Below are 20,715 nucleotides of genomic sequence, written 5' to 3'. Positions count from 1 at the left end.
AACGGTGGAGGAGGCCACTCCTTGCTTTGGGATGGTTGAGCTATGATGAGTGGTGGTGTGACCTTTAAGGCCAAGCATGTTTTCAAAGAGACAAACGGAGCCGCAGACTGAGTAGCTTCATATGTGGCTAATCACTTCGGAAGCACTCTGCGGGTCGAGAAAGGAAAGTTGCTTAGAACGCTCTATGACTTATTGTTTTTTGACTTTATTGAATGAATCCGTACTAGAACTGTATGAACTATCCATTTCAGAAGGATTATACATAATCATGGTTGCCAGATTTGAACTAGCCTCGGCAATTGGCCTGACAGAATTAGTTCAAACTTAGTATAAGCATTTATTACATAGGAAACCCTTAAGAAAGTAAGTGACCTAACGTGCTGGACCAGGGGCATGCCCATGATAGACCTAAACGTAGGCCCAATACTCCAATTGTTGCTAGACCTTGATGTATGGGGTTTGAATCCAGCCCGTAGACCAAACAGTCTAGATTTAGATTTACTTGGGTTGACAAGACACGGCAAAATAAGACAAGGCGACGCCGACATTGCCGCGTGCACGCGCATCGCACGTTACCCGCACGAAGAAAACCCATCGCGCGAGGCGTTTCTTGCGCGAGGGGCCAAGGTGCCGGAGCAGTCCTGGAGTCGGGGAGCAAGAAGAGACCACCGTCTCTTTCTTATTTCCACGGGAATACCATGAGAGTAATGGCGGCCACCTTGGTATCGAAGCTGATGAAGAGGACGCGACTTGCAAGGCCATCCCCTTTCTTGGATTCCGCTTCCCGAAATCTCGCCCACCGACCTCACCATCTCTGTACGCCCTCTTATCCCTTATCTTTATCGTCGCTAGGGTTTCTTTCTTGATTTATTCTCCCATTATTCTTGGCCTAGTTCCACTGCAGGGCCTCTGTTCGAACACCGGTCTCATCGCCAAACGCTTTCAAGAACGGGTTTCAAGTCGTCATCCGAGTCGCCGTTTTGGCTTTCTTCTTTATTTCCGGCCGCTTTCTTGGCCGGCGTGTTCGGAATTGGATCGTTAGAAAGGTCTTATGCCGATGTCAGCGAGGTCTCTGCTGCACCTACTCTTTCTTTTTGTTCATCTTCTTGATGTCGTCGCTCTTCTGGTTTCGAAATATCCTAAGCACAGTGACAAGAATCGAGGTTTGGTTGTGTTCTTTTTGCTGCGCCTTTTTGCAGGATGGACCCAAGCCTCTTGCTGCATCGGATTCTGTACCGAGTTTCGGTGGAACGGAAAGCTTGGTCAGTCAAGAAAAGCAGCGTATAGAAGAGTTGCTCAGAAGCAGGGGAATGCCGCGTGGCTCGTATCCGCCCTTCAGTGTTGCGGCCAAGGGTCATAAGGTCGATATTAGCACTGTTCCCTCGATCTCTTGTGATGATCCATGATGCCTTTGTTTAGTTAACCGTACAATTGAAGCTGGCTAGTTGTCAGGCTGCTTTTTTTTTTCCTTTTTTCTTTTTCTTTTTCGGAGTTATGTTATTGTGATTTGTTTACCTTTCTCCTTTTTGGCGACTGTCGGACTGCTCCGAAACTATACCTTAAGCTGGTAGCCGCACGGATTCATGTGCTTGATGATTTTTGCCAGTCCATGGTCTAGAATAGCTTGCAAGTTTTTTCCATGCTTTTCTTTTCTTTTCTCTGCTTCCGATAAGTTTATACTCGATGCTCTTTATATTTCGTTGGCATAGTACCGACAAGAATTTGAGCTCTTACTATTGCTTTTTTGCTAAATTATGTGTAATAGGACGGGCAATTTATTTGTGCTTTGAGTGGCATTGGTGGTGGAATTCACATGCAGTACTAGAACATAGGTTGGCTGGGAAAATTATTCCATGCTCTATAATTGTCCAGTCATCTAAAAGAACAACGTGGAACCCATACAGGAAGCACAGATTCAATCTTTATTGGCTCATTTGAAATTTTCATTCATAGAGTACCAAATTTATCTTATCCAATATGTTAAGCCACACGTTGCTGCTTGTTTAAATATCATTTTGTGTTTGATGGTGAAAAAATCCGTAATTTTTCATTTGCAGCATTTGATTTTGGGTGATACGATTTAAAACTTATTTAGGATCAGAGTGGGCGATGAATCAGTTAAATAACTATAAATGTGAATTGGAGGAAGGAGAAGAATGGGATCAGAAAATATTAAGTTGAACGTAGTATCCAAAGGTTACCATTATAAGCTAAACCAGGAGCATTCGAGGTTATTAAATATAGTCACATGAATGCTTATATCTTCTTTTCACTTTCAAAGCCTACTTATTTTTCGAAGTGACTATATCGACCACTTGACCTTGTGCATGTTGTTTCCACAGTTCATCTCAAAATTCAGTCTGTCGAGTGTTTACTAGTACTCTGTTACTGACTTGATGCTATAAAAATATAATTTCTGTATACTATACAACATGATACAATAATACACTGGATTGTATTTTATTTGCTATTGCTTTGTTTCACAGTGTTCCATGGCTTAGGCTTTATGTAAATACCAACCAAATATGTTTAACAAAAGAAGTTAAGAGTGTTTTTTTTTTTTAATCTGAACCAAATTTTATCCTTTATTCTAATGGTAAGCAACTTATTCTAGTACTCTTATTGGTGAAGGAAGGCCTATGTCCTTTCTCAAATAGTGCAACTGAATGGAGTGCACCTCTTTTGCCCTCTTAATTTATCTTTATCTCTTTTTTTTTCATTTTTTCACCTTAAATCATCTAAATTTTTTCCGAATGTGCTTCTATTTCATATTCTCACTTATTTATTTTCTTTCTTTATTTTGTGGAATTGATAATAGTGTTATGCCTCATATTGATTGCAAAACTAGTTTCTAGTTGATTGAGTTATTCATGTCAATGTTTTATTACTTTACAGAGAGTAGCTTATGTTAATAATGTACATATTTTTTGTAGTTCCTCGATTGTTTCATAGTCCATTCAGATGTTTAAACTAGTTAAATGCTTTTCGTGTTTTTTTAATGACTGTCTAACCATTTTTGACAACATGGTGAGATCCTTCATAAATATAAACTGGATTTTGCAAATATAAGCATGTCTTTGTGTCACCTTTTGAGGTTTAAAACAGTAGACTAGACATTCAATTTCTAAAAAAGTTGAGTGGCTTGAATCAACTTAGGGCTTGTTTGGGTAATCCAACAGGAAATCCAGCTTGAGTCCTCTTGGATTACCTGAAAAGGCCCTTAGAGATAGTACAACATTGGTTGATATCGACACACATAATAGGATATATGTATCCAAAAGATAGCTTGACTTTTAGCTGTCTGATCTTTTGATGTGCAGGCTACTTGTATGGACCTTGATATTAGATTTGCACATATGCAATGTTATCAGTAACTTTATTCCGCAGTTTATTGACTTTATTCTATTGAATAACTTCATGAATACTAGGTCATTGTCAAATTCAAGATTCCTTCTACATGTGAGATATCGCATCTTATTGTGGATCTTGTAACACATCTTGGACTTAAGGCTGAACAGCATGGCAGTGGTTCAGAAATGTTATTACGTGCTTGGGACAGGTTTGTACAAGCAATAATTCTTATAGTTTTCAATTATTTAATATTTGTGCTCTACCATATACAATTCTTTTTATTTCTTCTTGTTAAAATAACCATTTAAATTTTGATCCCCATTCATTTGAGTTCTGAAGCATTTCTGGAATTCTGTACCTTTCTTTGATGGTTAGAAATCTTGTGGTGAGAAACTTCTGAATTTTACTGCAGTTATGGATGAAAGTATGAAACAATGTTGATTTAACTTACGGCTTTATTTTGCCATCTTCATTCTATATACACATCTCTATACTTCTGGCTAACTATTTTGTTTTTTGTTTTCCTGTTCTTAAATTCTTTCTTCAAAGTGAATCAAATGAAGCTGCGAGCTCACCCTTATAGCAGATTAAAAAAAATGAAAACAGAAAAAAGTATGGATCTGCATGGGTGGGTGAGTTAGTGTTAGGTGTTGGGGAATGTGCATGGTGTGTGCGTTTTTGCATTCATGAGTGGAACCTAAATTCTCACTTGGTCCTCTTTCTTTCTCTTTAGGCAAACTCAAAATGGACTTAGAGCAAGTCTTGGTGACAAGACTGAAGGGCCAAGATAAGACATTTAGGGCAACCATTAGCAATGAATGTGAGAAAGACTATATGATAAGTTGTTAGATGGATCAGATTATAAGATGAGATGATTGGGGCTGGTTGACCATGGATTAAGGGGTTATGATCATCATCGAAGAAGTAAAAAGACTATCTAAGACCACTAAGTAGAGGATGTTACCAATATGGTAAATCAAACAACTAATATTTAAGATGTTTGTAAGGTGTTTAGCAACAAGTCAGATTTATCATAATCAAAGTTTCACACTGTGTTGGAGGCAACCTGATGGGATCTGTGCAAGGGTGGCCTGCCATCTGAAGGAAAGACCAAGTACCCCTATGTGTTTGGTTGAACCTGTGCTCATAGGTGAAAATTGTGAAGTGTATCAGTGGTTAGGCATATTGTTTGTCAATAAAAATTGATTTGTTTGCGTAACTGATTGATGAATGATATATATATATATAGATAAAACGATACATAAGAAGAAGTTTGTAAGGAGCCGGTGATTGGAGAATACATAGGGATAATACTTTTTATGTCTTGAGTGTTGTTTGTACAAGGAACTCATAAAGATAAATACTACCATATTAATGGATTAACATTATAAAAGGGGGTTTATGTTACTAAGTTATCACTTCTGAAACACATAGTAAATCATAGCACAGATAAAATGAGTCATGTTCAAGAAATATATCATAGAGTACTGAGTGATTTCCACACCAGAGCGAACAATGTCATAACTAATGAAGTACATATGATTTTTGATGTCCGGAACTCTGCATAGAATGTTCTGTTGGCTTAGTAGAGTTTCTGCTGAAAACTCATGGAGCAAGTTAGAAACTCTTCCGGTCACATTTGCACACGTGCAAAACCACCATAAATCATTAGAATGCTTTTAGAGGGTTGGGCATTAGAGCATTTACTGGATGGGTTGAACGTGGTTTATATTGACCGTTATCCGGTTTGTCACCAACCTGAAAATCACCGTGTCTATTCCATTTTGATGGATCATTCAAGTTAGACTTAGATTAAAATGACTGAGATGTTTGACATGTAGATCTGTTATGGATCATATGAGACCGCCTGACCCGACCTGAAAGTAATCAAATACGTTCTTGTCTATCTAATCTGACCCTCCATGAATTTCATAAACAAATGTGTTGTTGTCAACAAAAACTTGATGAGGTTTTTAACAAAAACTTACCATCTGACCCAAAAAGTCAGATGGATTCTACCTGACTTGAGCTGATTAGATTGTGTAACTAGTAAGCTTGGTTTCCCTACTTACTAACTGGTTAAGGTTGATGGTGGCAAGCTTCTCCCTTGTTCAGAGTGGCCTTAACCAGCTTATGTATCCAATTTATTATGAAGATGTTGAATTTAGAGCTGATTATTGAGAAAGCATGTTGAAAGCATGTGACTACGACATGTACTTAGCAGATCTGTATGCTTAGGATTTTGATGTCTGATGAAATTTCCTCTTATATGTAAAAAAAAATGATATTCTTTCTCAAATTTCGAAGGCATCTACTATGTTGCATGTTTATAACATGTTTCTTCTATAATTTAAAGAATTAACACCATTCTTATTTGTATTGTTATTGTAGTTTGATATTTCTTCTCTCATTCATAGCATAAGATTTTCATTTTTGGGCTTTAGGACAGAGAATAATTTGTGATTAAATTTCTTAATTAATTGTATTTTCTGCTTGTACTTTAATGCATACATAAAGGATGAGGACCTGTGCGGGCATATGCTTCGTCGTACATCAGCTTTGTACTAAGTAGATCTTAGTTACTTATATAGAATCAAAGAACTCAACTAATACCTTCTGACTAGCCTTTTTAGGTGAGGCTCTGGGTTATTACAAAAGAGTTCATTGCTTGCTACAATCGTATAAGGCTTGGACTAACAAACGCAATGATATAGGTTTGATTCTTCAAGAAACAACTTTGTTATGTGAGGACCCGTGCGGGGGTTTGTTTAGTTCCATATTGGCTATGCACTGAGTAAACTTTGGGTACTTATACAAGGCCAAGGAATTCAAATAATAACTTCTAGCTTGCCTTTTCGGGTGAGGTCTTGGATTGTTACAAATGGTATTAAAGCGAATCCGGCCCATGGCTCATATGGTCTAGGGTACGCTGCAACATAAGCCCATTTGGACTGACTACAAGCTAATGATGGTGTTTGTGATTGGATTTGAATGGATTTGGACCTTTATCTTGACGAGAACGCCATGGCTTAAACAAAGGGAGTTTGTGAGGACCGGTACAAATGTGTGTTTAGTCCCAAATTAGCTATGCATTGGGCAGATTTTGTATACTTATATAGAGACACTCAAATAATATCTTCTAGCTAGCCTTTTTAGGTGAGGTCCCAGGTTGTTACAAATAGCATATGCTTTGGTGCAACATTTTGTATATGGAAATTGATCCTATGAATTAGTCAATCATGAGAAGATGTAAACAATGTAGAGATGAAGGCAATATGATACTTGAGATAAACATGTAGATTAGACACAATATATTAAGTATGCAGATAGTAATGCGTGCATGATAGTATCTAGTTTGCCATGGGTTGTTATTTAAGGCATGACGGTAGGTAAAATAGTCTATCTATGGTGCTCCAAGAAGGTAGTTGTTTTTGCAAAACAAACCATTTTTCAAAGCTTTTTCAACTGTCAAGCACTGTTGTTGGGCATCTAACTTCCAAAATGAACATTAGATTGGCTCACGCGTCGTTCACATTCATTGTACTCTTACGTGATGCAGCTTCAGTGCAATGGCTTAGATTAGTTTTTAGGTTAGTTTGGTATCAAGAGCAATGAAAATTGCTTCCTCTTCCCCAAAACTTTCCTGAAACTTGTTCAGCTCATGGTTTTATTCTAACTGTCAAGATTACAGGCTTACAGTTGGCATTTTGGCCCCAATTAATGACCAACCCCTGCTTGTATGATGCTGAAAAAACCGGGTCTACACATTCTGGGAAGGTTATTGGGGAAACATAGCAGTGTCCCAGGAGCAATAAACAGTCGTGTAAAGGGTTTGAGCAAGATGTTGATAGTTTTTTGATTGTGGTTAGACTTCTAGTTCTTTCTTTATTATCAGAACTCCTGAGAACCTTTTTTAGTAATTTTTGTATGGATCTCTTTGTCCTCTCCTCTTTAAGCACAATCTGTTTATGTATTTTTCCCTCGAGATGCTTTTTCCTCACTGTTCTTGGCTGGTGATTACCACAACCTGCCCTTTTTCTGGTGACAAAGACCTCTGCAAAGGCTTGATTCATATCATCTGTATTTGTTATCAAGCTAAACTCCCCTGGTTGTTCTTTTATCACTGTTCTATTACTGCTAGAAAGGAAGCTGTGGTTTATAATCCATTATGTAAGATCTGAATGGCTGTTCACAGAAACATGTTTGCCTTGTTCAGTAGCACATAACCAACCTTTGCAGCTCCTGATCCATAGTTTCTCATCATTACAATTTTTTTCCCCAATTAATTGTTCAAATAATAGTTACAATAGTATTTTTAGAAAAAAAACGAAGACTAAAAGGACATTTGAATCATTACATCTTCATGAGTGTCCATTATTATATAACATTCTCCCATGGCTTTCCTTCTTTTTGTAAATATTGCTAGTTTTCTACCCTATCAATGCTATTTAGCTCTTGTGTCCAGCCATATTGGCAATTTTGGTTATTGTTTTTTCTATGATTGCAATTGCTTTTTTGTTTTACCATTATAGTTATGAACTATTCTACGAGCTTGTTGTGTTGGTCATTTCATTGGATGTTATTAACTTATTACTTTCTCCTTAGATATTCTGGAGTAATTTTATTAGTTATTCTCGCGCAGTATTTATATGTTATGTCTATGCTTTCATAGAAAGTTGGTAATCACTCAAATTATGGATATTATATCTGGGTAATCAATCAAACCATGGATGTTAGATCTTTATAAATATTCACTATCTGTTTTACTGGTATAATTACAGCACTTCTGTTTCAGTGCAGCTGCATGGCAGATAACTCTTAACTCTCCAGAAAACGTGAAGGATGACAATGGAGAAAAACATGGGGGCAGTTTCTGCATTTTGCTATTTGAGTCCCTTGTTGGTTCTGAGTATTGTGTTAGTTCTTCTTTTCTTCCTTTTCTTTTGGCTAATTAAGTCATTAGCATTGTGCTTTCTGCCATTATAATCTTTGTCCGTTAGGTTGTATATTGAATTTAATTAAACCAGTCATTTTCAGAAGTTTCTAACCAAGCTGTTCTTCAGGAGATTGAGTTCATAAAACAGGGAAGCTTTAGCTTCAAAGAACTTGATGCCTTGGTGAGCGCACTAAAACTAGCTGGTAGAAAGGATGTCAAAAAATCAGTAGGAAAGAGCCCAAAGGGGCGTGAGTTCAAAAGAGACAATAATCATGGTGGTGCACAAACGTCTTCTGTGGAAAAAGCAGTGTCTGCTTTAGAGGCCATGGGTGTAAGAGTCTATGGATTTGATGGAACTTGTGGTGCTCCCATGGACGGGATGATATCATGGGATAACATTGCAGGATATGATCAGCAGAAACGGTATAAATATGATAATGAATAATTTTCCTTTTAACCATTTATTATTTGATAGTTGTCTTGTAGACTACGTGCATCTGAATTTTTTTTTTTTAAAATTTTGCATCATGCACAAACCTTTGTATAAGCGCCAATACAAAGGTAATGGATATTTAAATACAAGGTGAATGCCCAAATCTGGTAAATAGCTATTCAATTCTTTTCTCCCTGACATCAGTATTGTGCGACAATGAATCGTAGAGAGAACCTAATGAAGCATTTTATATTTTTTATATGTTTGAATTATGCTTTTTGATGGCTATATATATCTTTTGCATCATTGGAGACTGTAGATTATACGACACTTTGGTTCTAGTTGAATGTTGCACATCTGGTTTTTATGTCTAAATTTAAAAAAAAGGTGGCTAAGCCTCCTTTTCCATAAAAAAAAAGAGGAAAAATTAAAATGAGTGTACCCGCCTGCAGCAAAGAAGGAGCCTCACAGGTCATCATTAGACTTGCGTAGTCTTCTATACCCCCAATTTTCTGCTGTTCATGCTTATGTCATGATGGGTTTTTCGTTATTTGAACACCTAGGTAATTGGATGTAGGAAGGTGAGCTTGGTATACCCCTTTTTCATTAATGCAAATTAGTTATTATCAAGGGATAGTATGTTTGTTTCGACAAATGGTGATTCCACATACTGCATACATATAACTGTTAGTGACCGGGCTTGCCTGGATGCAATCTGACCTTTATGGTGAATGCCCATGCCTTGTGTCAGCCCTGGATTATTATCTTGATTCATGCCTAGTCGTTGCCTGATCTGAAGTCTGTAGGAAGAACCTAGCCTAGTGAACATGTAGATTTTAGATTGTGGTTGAGGGTTTAGGTGTCAGCATAGGCTGCAGGTCTGCTGTGGCCAAGGAAGCTGGGGTTAACTGATGTCTGAGAGGGGTCAAAATGTTAACAGGCGTAAGGTAAAGCTATGTCATACTGTGATGTGTTTGATGCTACAACATGGAAGGTTTGAGGAGACTGCAGAATGTGAGGACTTTGGAGGAGAGGCTGGGAATGAGGATTGGAAGAGGGAAGGAGTGTGAGGAGAGTGGAGAGGTGGACAAGGATGCAAGAAATAGGAGAGGGAAAGAAGAGGAGAGATGAGAAGACTGAGAATGAGTTGATGAGGAGAGATGAGAGGATTGAGAATGAAGTGGCGAGGAGAGATGTTGGGTGGAGAAAGTTTAGATTTTGACTGTTAGTTTTCTTCGGCATTTTTCATGTTTTGAGTGCCCTCTATCATATGTGCGAGCTACAGCCACTAGTTGGTTCTATGTTCAATAATCTTTTGAATTAAGAAGAAAACTCACAGGCTTTATGCTTTGAAATGAAAGGGGAAAGGCTAGTGACGTTTATTTGACAGGATAACTTCTAGGACATTTTCTGCTAAACAAGATTGTTAAGATATTCTCTAACTTCATGCTTTCTTCTCCAGTTTTTTCTAAAGTTGTCTTTTGTCTTCCTATGCAAATTATGGCATTATTATGATTGAAATTCATAGGGAAATAGAGGACACCATACTTTTGGCATTACAATGCCCTGAAGTGTATGATGATATTGCTCGTGGAACCCGTTCTAAATTTGAGAGTAATCGACCTCGCGCTGTCCTTTTTGAAGGTCCACCAGGTTAGTTGATTATGATTTAAAATTTTACTCAGACTCAGAGGTTATGCTGTTGTTCATGCATTGAAGGGAAAACTAGTTACATATTGTTGGATTCACCCTGCTTCTCTCTCTGTTGAATGGAGAAAGCATATAGCATTTTAAGCATTTCAAGATTCTATCTCTATCTTTTCTTTTGTGCCCCAAGAGAAATATATGTTTTTATGCTTTAAGCTTTTTAAATGATAGATCTCGTTGGAACTATTTGCACTTGTAGAATTAGGGCATGCCTTTTCATTTGGATGTACTATATAGTTAGCAATGAATACTGTCATTGTTGGTTCCAGACCTGGATGGTAAGGTGAAGGGTGGATGTTTGGTTGAGAACTGATTGTTAAACAGCATGTCCAACAATATGTTCACGAATGCTAAGGCATTTAACATCATAGGATTGGCAAATGAGGATTAAAATGAAACCGATCCCAGTTAATTGGGAGAAGGTTTCGTGATTATGGCTCATTTAGTTAGAAATAGTGTGCATTATTATAAATTAGTTCAATCCAGTAATTGTTGTATACATGCACAATTGTCTCTTTAAAAGAATAATCTTTATTTAGCACCATATGTATGTGTATCCAAGGTTTGCGGAACGGTCCCAAATAGCCCGGTTCAAAGCATCTCGGGTCGTACCGACGGCAGACCAGGACGGTTCCGCCATTGAAACTGAGAGGACTAGTCGGAGGGGAAGAAGTAGAAGAAAAAAAGAGAGCGGGGAAGGGAGGGAGAGAGAGAGGAAGGAAGAGAGTGGTTCGGGCCGGCCGGGGAGCCTCTAATGAACCTTGTTCCAAACCTTAAGAACCTACCCGCAAAATCAAGGTAAATTTTCTCCAGTGAACCAAAACACAATTGTCAATCAATTTGTCTTCTGGTATAATTTTTCTAATTATCTAATAGGAACTGGTTGTTGAGTGCTTTGCAAAGATAAGAGATCTAATACATATATATATAGATACACACAAGAACGGCCTAACCAGTACCGGGCATTGTACCGGTTGCCCAACGGGACAAGTCTGTACGGGCCTACGTCATGTCGTGCCGTGCCGTGCCCATACCGACATATCTACGGTGGGGGAGAGGGAGAACGAGAGAGGAAAAGAGAAAGAGAGAGCGGGGGATGGAGGAAGAGGGAGAGGAGGGAAGAGAGAGGCCAGGGTCGGCTGGCGGAAGCCGAAGAGCCTCCGTGCGAAGGAGGCGAAGGCTGGGAAGACGCGGAGGCGGGGCCCGGAGGGGGGCCTTTTATTTTTAGGTTTTTTAAGTTGAAGTCGGCAAACCCATTAAGTGAAGTCGGCAATAGGTTTGCCGACTTCAACTTAAAAAATCCAAAAATAAAAGGGGCCCGGAGGTGGAGTCCTGCCTCCACGTCTCTCCAGCCTCCACCTCCTACGCAAGGCCGGCCCAATCGTTAAGCGACTTAAGCGATTGCCTAAGGCCCCGACCCAAAGAAGGCCTACCGCAGGAAAGGCCTCAATGACAAAATGGAAAGGAAAAAGGCCCTTCTATGAGTTTGCTTTAGGCCGGCCCACTGCAAGGAAAGCCTCAAAGATAAAACGGCCTTAGGCTTCTAAATATATTGGGCCGCTCCTGCTCCTACGTGCGGAGGCTCTCCGACTTTTGCTAGCAGGCCCTGGCCTCTCTCTTCCCTCATCTCCCTCTCTCTCCCTCCTCCGCTCTCTCTCTCTTTTCCTCTTTCGTTCTCCCTCTCCCCCGCCGTAGAAGATGTGTCGATATGGGCCCGGCCCGGCATGTTACAGCACGGCGTGGACCCGTATCGACTCATTCTGCCGAGCAATCGGTACGGTGCCCAATACCTGTTCCACCGTCCTTGTGTGTATCTATATATATGTATCAGGTCTCTTATCTTTGTAAAGCACTCAGCAGCCAATTCCTATTAGAAAAATTGATTGACAATTGTGATTTGGTTCACCGGAGTCTCGAAATTTACCTTGATTTTGTGGGTAGGTTTGCTAGGTTTGGAACAAGATGCCTAAGCTCAAATATTGAAAGATGTCTTGTGCCCTAACAAGGATATATTGAAAGCAGAGTATATGATAGTTTATAACCATGACATCATTTCGGAGAAAAGCTATTTTTTAGGCATTACATAATCATGTACTGGATCTAAATAGAAATTTCTTTCAGTGAGAGAAGATATTTATCTGTAGTTCTCTTTTTGTTGTGTGTTTTAACAGTATAAATTACTTGTGAATCCATAGGTTAAAAGTACATATAGTTAATCATTAAGTCAGTTGTTGCCTATGATTGATTATTTTTAATGTTCAGTAATGCTAAACACGTACTTGCCCACTGAGAAAGATAACTTGATTCCAAGGGAAGAAAAACACTTCATATGCTCTTTTTTGATTTTTTCAAATTCTCTGTTGGTCTTTTATTTAACCTGCTAGGATAGGGTCATTATTGTATTGGACTTATTTTTTCTACAACTGTGAATTTTAGGGACTGGGAAGACATCTTCTGCTCGTGTAATTGCTAAGCAAGCGGTATGGCATCTATATCTGTTCTTAATCTGTTGTTCACTTTCTCCTTTGCTGCATTGTCAAAGAGATTTCCTGTTCATGTTGTTGAGTATGCTATTTTTGTTATCCAAACGGTACAGTTTCTTGGATGTACTTTTTTGTGTTCAAGCTATTAACTGCTTTAAGTTCTCCCCTGAAGGAAGCAAATTCTACTTATGCTATTAATTGAATACAACATGCGATATTTTGTTCAAAGTCTATTAAGATGATAATGGTTTTAAGTGTCGTACTTTAGTATAGAAGGGATTCCCTTTAAGCATTTGGTGGATGTTGAATCACCAATTATCATGAAGAGTATAGACTATGAACCTCAGCTCAAGCAAGTAGTACAGGGGTAGTGTTGTTTATTTCTGTTATTAATATTTATGAGACATAACTTTCTTCACTTTCACAATATAACTTGCTAATCACACAAAAAATATATTCCGTGGAAAATTGTCACTGCACAACTGGTGTTATCCAAGTGTTTTTTGAAAAATATGATTTACTATATTTTATTTTTACAAATACATCATGTATTGTCATTTACTATTATGTTCGCATGGTCTTGTTGTTGCAGGGTGTTCCATTGCTTTATGTGCCATTGGAGGTCATCATGTCAAAATATTATGGTGAAAGTGAGCGGTTGCTAGGGAATGTTTTTTCTCTTGCTAATGAGCTTCCTAATGGAGCTATCATTTTTCTAGATGAGGTATTTGGGGCCACTTTTATTATATATTCTTGTACAAGCAAAGTTAAAACTATCATTGATATGATCAAGGTCCGCAATCTCGGTACCGGGTACTGTATTGGTACCTTATTGGTTTGGTATAATACGGGTCGGTATGGTGCGGTATGCATCTTGTACTGAAATAGCCCTCCAACCATTTTTTTTTACTTTCTATCTCGATACGCCTTGGTAAGGGGTGGTACATTACCTTGGTACGTCTTGGTACGGGATGATACAAGGCAATACAGGATCTATAGTTCTGTACTTATCCGAATTTGAATTTCATACCGGTTCCCATCCGATGTGGTACGGTACGCCCCATATTGGGTGGTATGGGAATTCGTAGATGTGATTTTGTACTTGATACATATATGGTTATGCTTATAATTATGTAAATTAGTGTGAGGTATTGGATTCCTCAAACTAAAACTTCAAATGCTGATTCTAGATAAGATTTTCATATACATGTAAAGTGACGTTCAAAATACGAAGTATTGAACCTATATCGCATATGCCATGTTGTGCTCAGTATCTACAAAGGGTATTGATTGAGACACTTTGACACAACTCGCACACCCTTGGTATTGGCCTATTTTGGTCTCCATGTTTTGTTTTCCTTTTTCTTATGTTTTATTTCCTTATCGCTATGTTTTTGCAAGAAATATGGTAAAAGTATCGATTTAAGTGCTCCAGTCATGTTTCTTGGTATGTGCTGAAATTTTTGTGTTGTATGTTGATGACATAACATCATATAACTTCAAATTAAAGATACATTTAGAATATAGATGCATTAGAATTATCAATTGAAGTGCAATTGGGTTTAGGGTTGTATCAATTGAAATTCCATGGGATCTAGGCATGAATATGGGGATTAAAACATCATTAGATCCATAAAGAACAAAATTCTCATTATTTTTTCAAATTAAATACTACATAGTTCTTGGATTTTTCAAGAAATTAAAAAATGGGAAGGGGTGGAGACAGATTTACCAAACTAGAATGCTCTTCTGGACCAAAAACTCCATTATCCTTGCTTTATTCCCATGAAACTTACCTTTTAATAGTTGCTGGCTTCTTCCTCTGCCCGTTCCAACCTTTAAATGGCAGAGAACAGGCTCTAAAAAGCACAAGAAACCCATCTTGAGTGGTATTGCTCGGTTGGCCCCTGGTGCAGGTTAGCCTGGGGCCGATCTGCCTCGTATTGGTCGATATGGGCGGTTTGGGCCCAGTTTGGCTGATTCCAGAGCATATTGGTCTTTCCCCTACCGGCTCCTGGCCTTTAACTCTATGTACCAGATTGTGTAGGTCCAGTATGAGCAGCTTCTAAATCCTTGGTGTATTTATGTGCCATAATTTCAGAAATGAATGTATTACCTTAGTTGAGAGAGACAAAGTATGATGTACAAATCCAGGCATAGAAATGCTGTGGCTTTTTTGCTATGTTATCCTTTAATATGTATGTATGTATGTATGGACACCCGTCACACACGCAGGCACACATAGTGAGTGAGCGAGAGAGAGAGAGAGTGGCTTGTATTCATATGTGGAGTGATATGGATCTCTTCACAGCTTTCTTCTATTTGTATAGGTTGATTCTTTTGCAGTTGCTCGAGATAGTGAAATGCATGAAGCTACGCGTAGGATTTTGTCAGTAATATTACGACAGGTGGGGTTATTTTTACTTTTATTTTATTGTTACTCCATATCAATAATTTTATCATTTTAGGCCGTGCACCCTATCTCCAAACTGTGTTTTAGTTTCATTCATGCATTATGATGATGGTAGATTGATCTAGATAATTGGATTGGCAATGTAAAATTTTGATATTTTTAAACTGATAGAAATATAAAGAATAATGAAGATGAAGTTCTAGAGCAGATAAGAGACATAGAAACCATATTCATTTATTATTGATAAAACATATTTTGTATAGAAGGTTCTCTTCTTTCTCTTGCCAAATCATACTCTCTCACACCTGCTGATGTTCACACCTATAGTCATGTTTGAGCTAAACACCATAGTATAGACTATAGAGATTGTGTATCAATAGAATTTAACTTGAAGTTAGAAGTTAAGATAGGCACTAGAAAAATTCGTGATACTTTAGTTGTTCTGGACCTTCTGGTTAGAAACACTAGTGGGTTAGTTTGTTCGAGCAGATCTGGGCCTTGCTCATTATGTTTTCCAGCTTAGGTTCAAATTGCTTAACTCTTCACATAATAGGATTTAGGACATAAAAAAGAAAAAGAAAAGTGGAAATTCAAATGTATAAATTGAACAAAATGTTTTTCTATGCTTGCAAAGCATAAATTTGATTAGATTGCTAATTTGAAAGTATAATGATGCATCTGTAATTAATTGAGTACTTTACATAAGCACAATTTTAATAATGATGTTCCGGCTTGTTTGTTCTGCAAACAAACCTGATGTGTCACTAGATCAATTACTCCTTCAGATGGCAATGTCATGTTTAGAATAAAATGGTAAAGTTGAAGGATCATCTTAGCTGCTGCTTCATACTTAAGCATTAAGTCAGGATTAGGAGTTCGGAATTCATTGTCAAGTTACATTCTGATTTCCTCCTGAATTCACTTGAGAATTGGTGAAAAAAGGGTGTGGCAACTCTTTTTGTACATTGCATCTAATACATACTATTAAAAGGTTATGGTTTTTTAAGTTGACTAAGTCTTAATGTGATTATAGATTATAAATTACAAGTGCTGTATTTCAGGCACCTGCATTGCATGTGATAAATTTGTTCTAAAAGATTAGTTATCAGTGATAGACTCATGTTACTGTGTACCATCATTTCATTTTCTCAAACATGGTCAATAGAGTTAATCTGACTAAGTGTGTATTTCCAAAAAAAGGGTATTGCATTTATCAAAATCCAGAACTTAAGTAGTGATATAATTTTCTCTCAAAATAATACGTGATATAAGTGTTCGATTTGTTCGCCTATGCTTCTTCCTATGGATATGCCGGAATGGTTGATGTTTGAGGAGATTTTTGATTCAGGTTTTAATACCAGCTTCACTGATTGAAAGTTCTATATTTTCTTCCTCTTTTTTATGGGGTTGAACTGGTGATAGTGTTGTTACACTTGTGTGATTTATATCAAGCCATTAATGCACGGTCTGCTTTTTTGCAGATTGATGGATTTGAGCAAGAAAAGCGAGTAGTGGTTATAGCTGCAACCAATAGAAAGCAAGACCTTGATCCTGCTCTCATCAGGTGAACTTCTATGATGTTTTTTTCCTGTGTGGAGTTAGTGGACGTTGCTGAATCTGTCATGGTTCTTTCTGTATGCTATACATGCTATTGATTGATAAGAGCAATCAATTTTTGCATGTGCATCTTTTCTTCCAGCCGCTTTGATTCAATGATTTCATTTGGTCTACCTGATCAACAAACTCGTGAAGAAATAGCTGCTCAGTATGCAAAGCACCTAAAAAAGTCTGAATTAGTCCAGTTTGCCTCAGCTACAGAAGAGTAAGTGCTTCCATTACTCAAGATAGTTAACCAACTGCATATAATTTGTTGGCTATTTTTCCTTCCATCCTTTTCTGAAGTCTAATTAATGGCTGGCTTTAGACATGTTTATCTCAATAAAGCAAGATCTTCAAGTCTCTTTCTCTGAACTTGTTTGTTGCAGAACAAGGTCGTGAGATGTTTAGACTTTAGAAGGTTGTCTTGATACTAGTAGATTGGAGTTGAACTTTTTTAGGGCCTTTCTGGATGGCTGGGTATGTTATTCATTGGATAAGACCCAAATAGAGTTTAAAGTGAAAAGGGGAGGAACTTTAGGAGAGAAATGATTAATGGAACAGAAACCACCCAGAGCCCTTAATTCCTGAAAAATTGGGATTCTGTTCTATTTGAGAGGTGATTTTCTTATGTGGGCTGCTATGAACCAGAATTTCCCATCATGGTTTTTGCTCACTGTCTATTGAATAATTTCTCCTCAAACTCCTAATTTTCTGGCTGTGTATAGATTAAAGCAAATCCTATTGCCGGATAAGATGCTCTAGTGTCCAAACAGGGCCTTAATGGTACGGGTGACATGGACACAGTAACCATATGTGACATTTGTTGATCCATCACAGTTGTTGATCTTTTCTCATACCTACTGAATTATTAGTTATATGTTGGTTTGGTACCTAGCATGAAGGTTGTCATTATATCAAGTTTTATATTCATAAACTGGTTCTGTATAATCATATTCTGCTATTATAAATATTTACAATATTAGTTGTTTAAGAGTAAGTTTGTTAAACAGTAGTTCTTTATGTATAAAAAAAAACAGTAGTTCTGTAAGATTTTCATTAGTTTTCAAAGATTAATTCCTCATCCATTCAAGCTTTGAGCCTCAAAATAGCAAAACCATGAACCTAAAGATCATAATAGGTTTCCTTGGGGTATTTTAGCCATCTACTCTTCAAGCTGAAACTGCTGAAACATAAAGAACTACTGTCTGGCCTGACCGAAACCAGAACCAAGTTTTGAAACATGGGTTTCACACATTAGTTGTCTGGCCTAAAGTCATCACTTTTTTTTTCTAGTTTCATTATCTTGCATTGTTCTATAGCATCATCTCTATAATTAGCATTTGTTAAGGCTTAGGCCTTGTTTGGGATTGCTGTTGGCAGTAGAGCTTTTAGGACTTTTAGAAGTAGAGCATTTGGAAAGTAGAACTTTTGGAAGTAGAGTTTTTATAAAAAAACTATTTGTTGTTTGGTAACTACATTTCTAAAGTGTTGTGAAACTTTAATATATGTTTGGTAACCAAAATGAGAAAATACTTTTGATACGATAAAATGACAATAAAGGATATTTTACATACTAATGCATATTGGAGTATAATATAATAAAATATTACATATTATTACATATTAAAATATTATTATTTTGTACAATATTATTATAATATAGTGTAATATAATATTGAATACTATAGTATAATAATAATATAGCATAATATGATATGATATAGTAATGTATTATTAATAATACAATATTACTACAATATTATATAATTTTATTATAATTATAACATAATATGTAATATAATATAATATAATAATATTGTAATATAATATGGCAACATAATATAATATAACAGATTAGAATCTAATCTAATAATAGATTATATTATATTATGGCATGAATGGTGGGTTAAATGAGTACCAAGAAACAGCGAATAACTTTGTTTTCTGGTTGGTTAAGGGCTGAATACCAATGTTATTGTCCAGGCGGTGGTTAACTACTCAGCATCCAAGCAATGCTCTCTGAATTGTTAAAATTTTCTGAATTGTTAAAAACCTTTGAATTATTCTTAATTTGTCCTTCGCTGAATGATTTTCTGAACTGCTTCCTATAACAAGTCAGTTAAAGATTTGTTTAATACTAAATTATTTACAGATTCTATGATTTATTCTGGACTGATTCAAGAAATCTTTATGAATTACAAAGTTATGGACTATATGAAGTTGTTGTGCTAAAACTCATTATCCCCTTTGTCAATGGAAAAGCTCGGGTTCAATGTTTCAGCAATTCCTAAGACTCTGAAGTTCATTTGTTTAGTTACTCGTGGTTTAGATGTCATCGGATTCCCTATTCAGTTTTACAAAAGGCAACATCTCTGGGGAGGTGCCAGCAATCATCATGCCTCATGACTTGCATGACTTGCAAATGCAGATACGTTTTGGCACACTTGTTTCTGTTTAAGAAACAGTTCACTCTTGAGCACTAAACTTTCAAAAGCAAGCACTAGCATATTATGTTTGTGCGCCTTGAACCATGATCACATTATATGATGGAAGAAGTAGCGAGGTGACAATGTGCCCTTGTGTCATCTTGGTTCAGTAATGTCAATATTTGATATTTGATTGTATGAGAACTGCGATGATTCTTTTCCCATATAAACCAGCTAACGGCATATCAGAAAAGCTAAAAATTTTGCAATCATCGCAATGAATCCCTTTTGAAGATTATGCACAGAAAAGGTAAAACTCAAGATAAGGGGCAAAACACAGGCCTTGTTTTGAAATCCTTCATTAGCAGGAAATGTTGAGAAGTCTTATGATTTTCATTATGCCCTCCAGAGCTGCAAGATTTGAAGATTTCTTGACTTAATACCATTGTTATTTATGCTTTACTATTTGTTGTAATTATGGCATTTGCAGGGATGTGATTGTTCATGAAGTAGATGTCGGTTGGATACGTAATTTCAGCTTGTTATATAATTTGGTATATTCTTGGTGCATGAAATGTTGTAGTTTGTTAAAGAGAGCCAGCACCAACTTTTCTGACCTACATATTATTCTTTTTGTAAGCAAATTTAGATTATGCTTTATTGGTATGATCCCCTGTCTGTGAATGACCATAGATTGCATGTTGTGTTTTAGAATGTCTGGGAGAGATATCAGGGATGTGTGCCAACAAGCTGAAAGGCATTGGGCTTCAAAGGTATGACTTTGAATTTTGTGTTTTTTTCGTATCATTTCTTTTGCCATGGTTTGTGTATGAGATTGCATGCTTGCGATAGGTAATAAGAGGCCAAGCATTGAAAGATGTTGAGGGCGGAATAAATCTTCCACCTATCGAAGAGTATATTAAGTGTGCCGAGCAGCGGCGAGAAGCTTTGTCAGCTACCGTGGAAAGAAGTTCCAGGTCCCCATGGAAGCCCTTAGCACTTGCATGAGGAAATTATTATTTGCGTTGAGCATTATTGTTCTTTTTTTCTGTATAATTGGTAAAGAAAAATATTAAAATGGTAAGTAAACTTGCTTGACCCATTGTGGTCAACAAAGGGAGAACTACAAAGCAAGGGAGTCTTTCCTACAAATTCATCCCCAGTTAGCGTATCTGCTTCTACAAAACTTCAGTGGAAATATGGAATGAGGCCATAGTTGTGAAAAGCTTGTAAAAGTTAGTTTTTTGTAATTGATGGTCATCTATGATGACTGTCTTTAACCTTTGTTTTCCAATGCAATTTTTCTCTTGAAGCATGCTTTCACAATGACGAAGTGAAGTGACTTTACGGTGATTAAATGTTACCAC

General features: G+C 37.1%; 1 protein-coding gene across 1 annotated transcript; it reads left to right on the top strand.

The window, feature by feature from the left end:
* The first annotated feature begins 620 nt into the window (after positions 1-620).
* LOC103710008 (P-loop containing nucleoside triphosphate hydrolases superfamily protein) lies at positions 621-20,660 on the top strand. Its single transcript, XM_088707319.2, has 14 exons — positions 621-816; positions 894-1,068; positions 1,200-1,361; positions 3,429-3,559; positions 8,147-8,267; positions 8,415-8,710; positions 10,249-10,373; positions 12,864-12,907; positions 13,503-13,634; positions 15,241-15,318; positions 16,805-16,887; positions 17,023-17,145; positions 20,061-20,121; positions 20,201-20,660. The coding sequence occupies exons 3-14, from the start codon at positions 1,311-1,313 to the stop codon at positions 20,354-20,356; spliced, it is 1,401 nt and encodes a 466-aa protein (XP_088563445.2). The 5' UTR covers positions 621-816; positions 894-1,068; positions 1,200-1,310; the 3' UTR covers positions 20,357-20,660.
* Positions 20,661-20,715: the final 55 nt, after the last annotated feature.

The sequence above is a fragment of the Phoenix dactylifera genome, chromosome 11, assembly GCF_051530095.1.
Source record: "Phoenix dactylifera cultivar Ajwa chromosome 11, Ajwa_hap1_PhDact_Kaust_v1.1, whole genome shotgun sequence".
NCBI lineage: Eukaryota > Viridiplantae > Streptophyta > Magnoliopsida > Arecales > Arecaceae > Phoenix > Phoenix dactylifera.
Note: the sequence above shows the minus strand (reverse complement) of the source record. Positions and strands in the feature narration are given on the sequence as shown.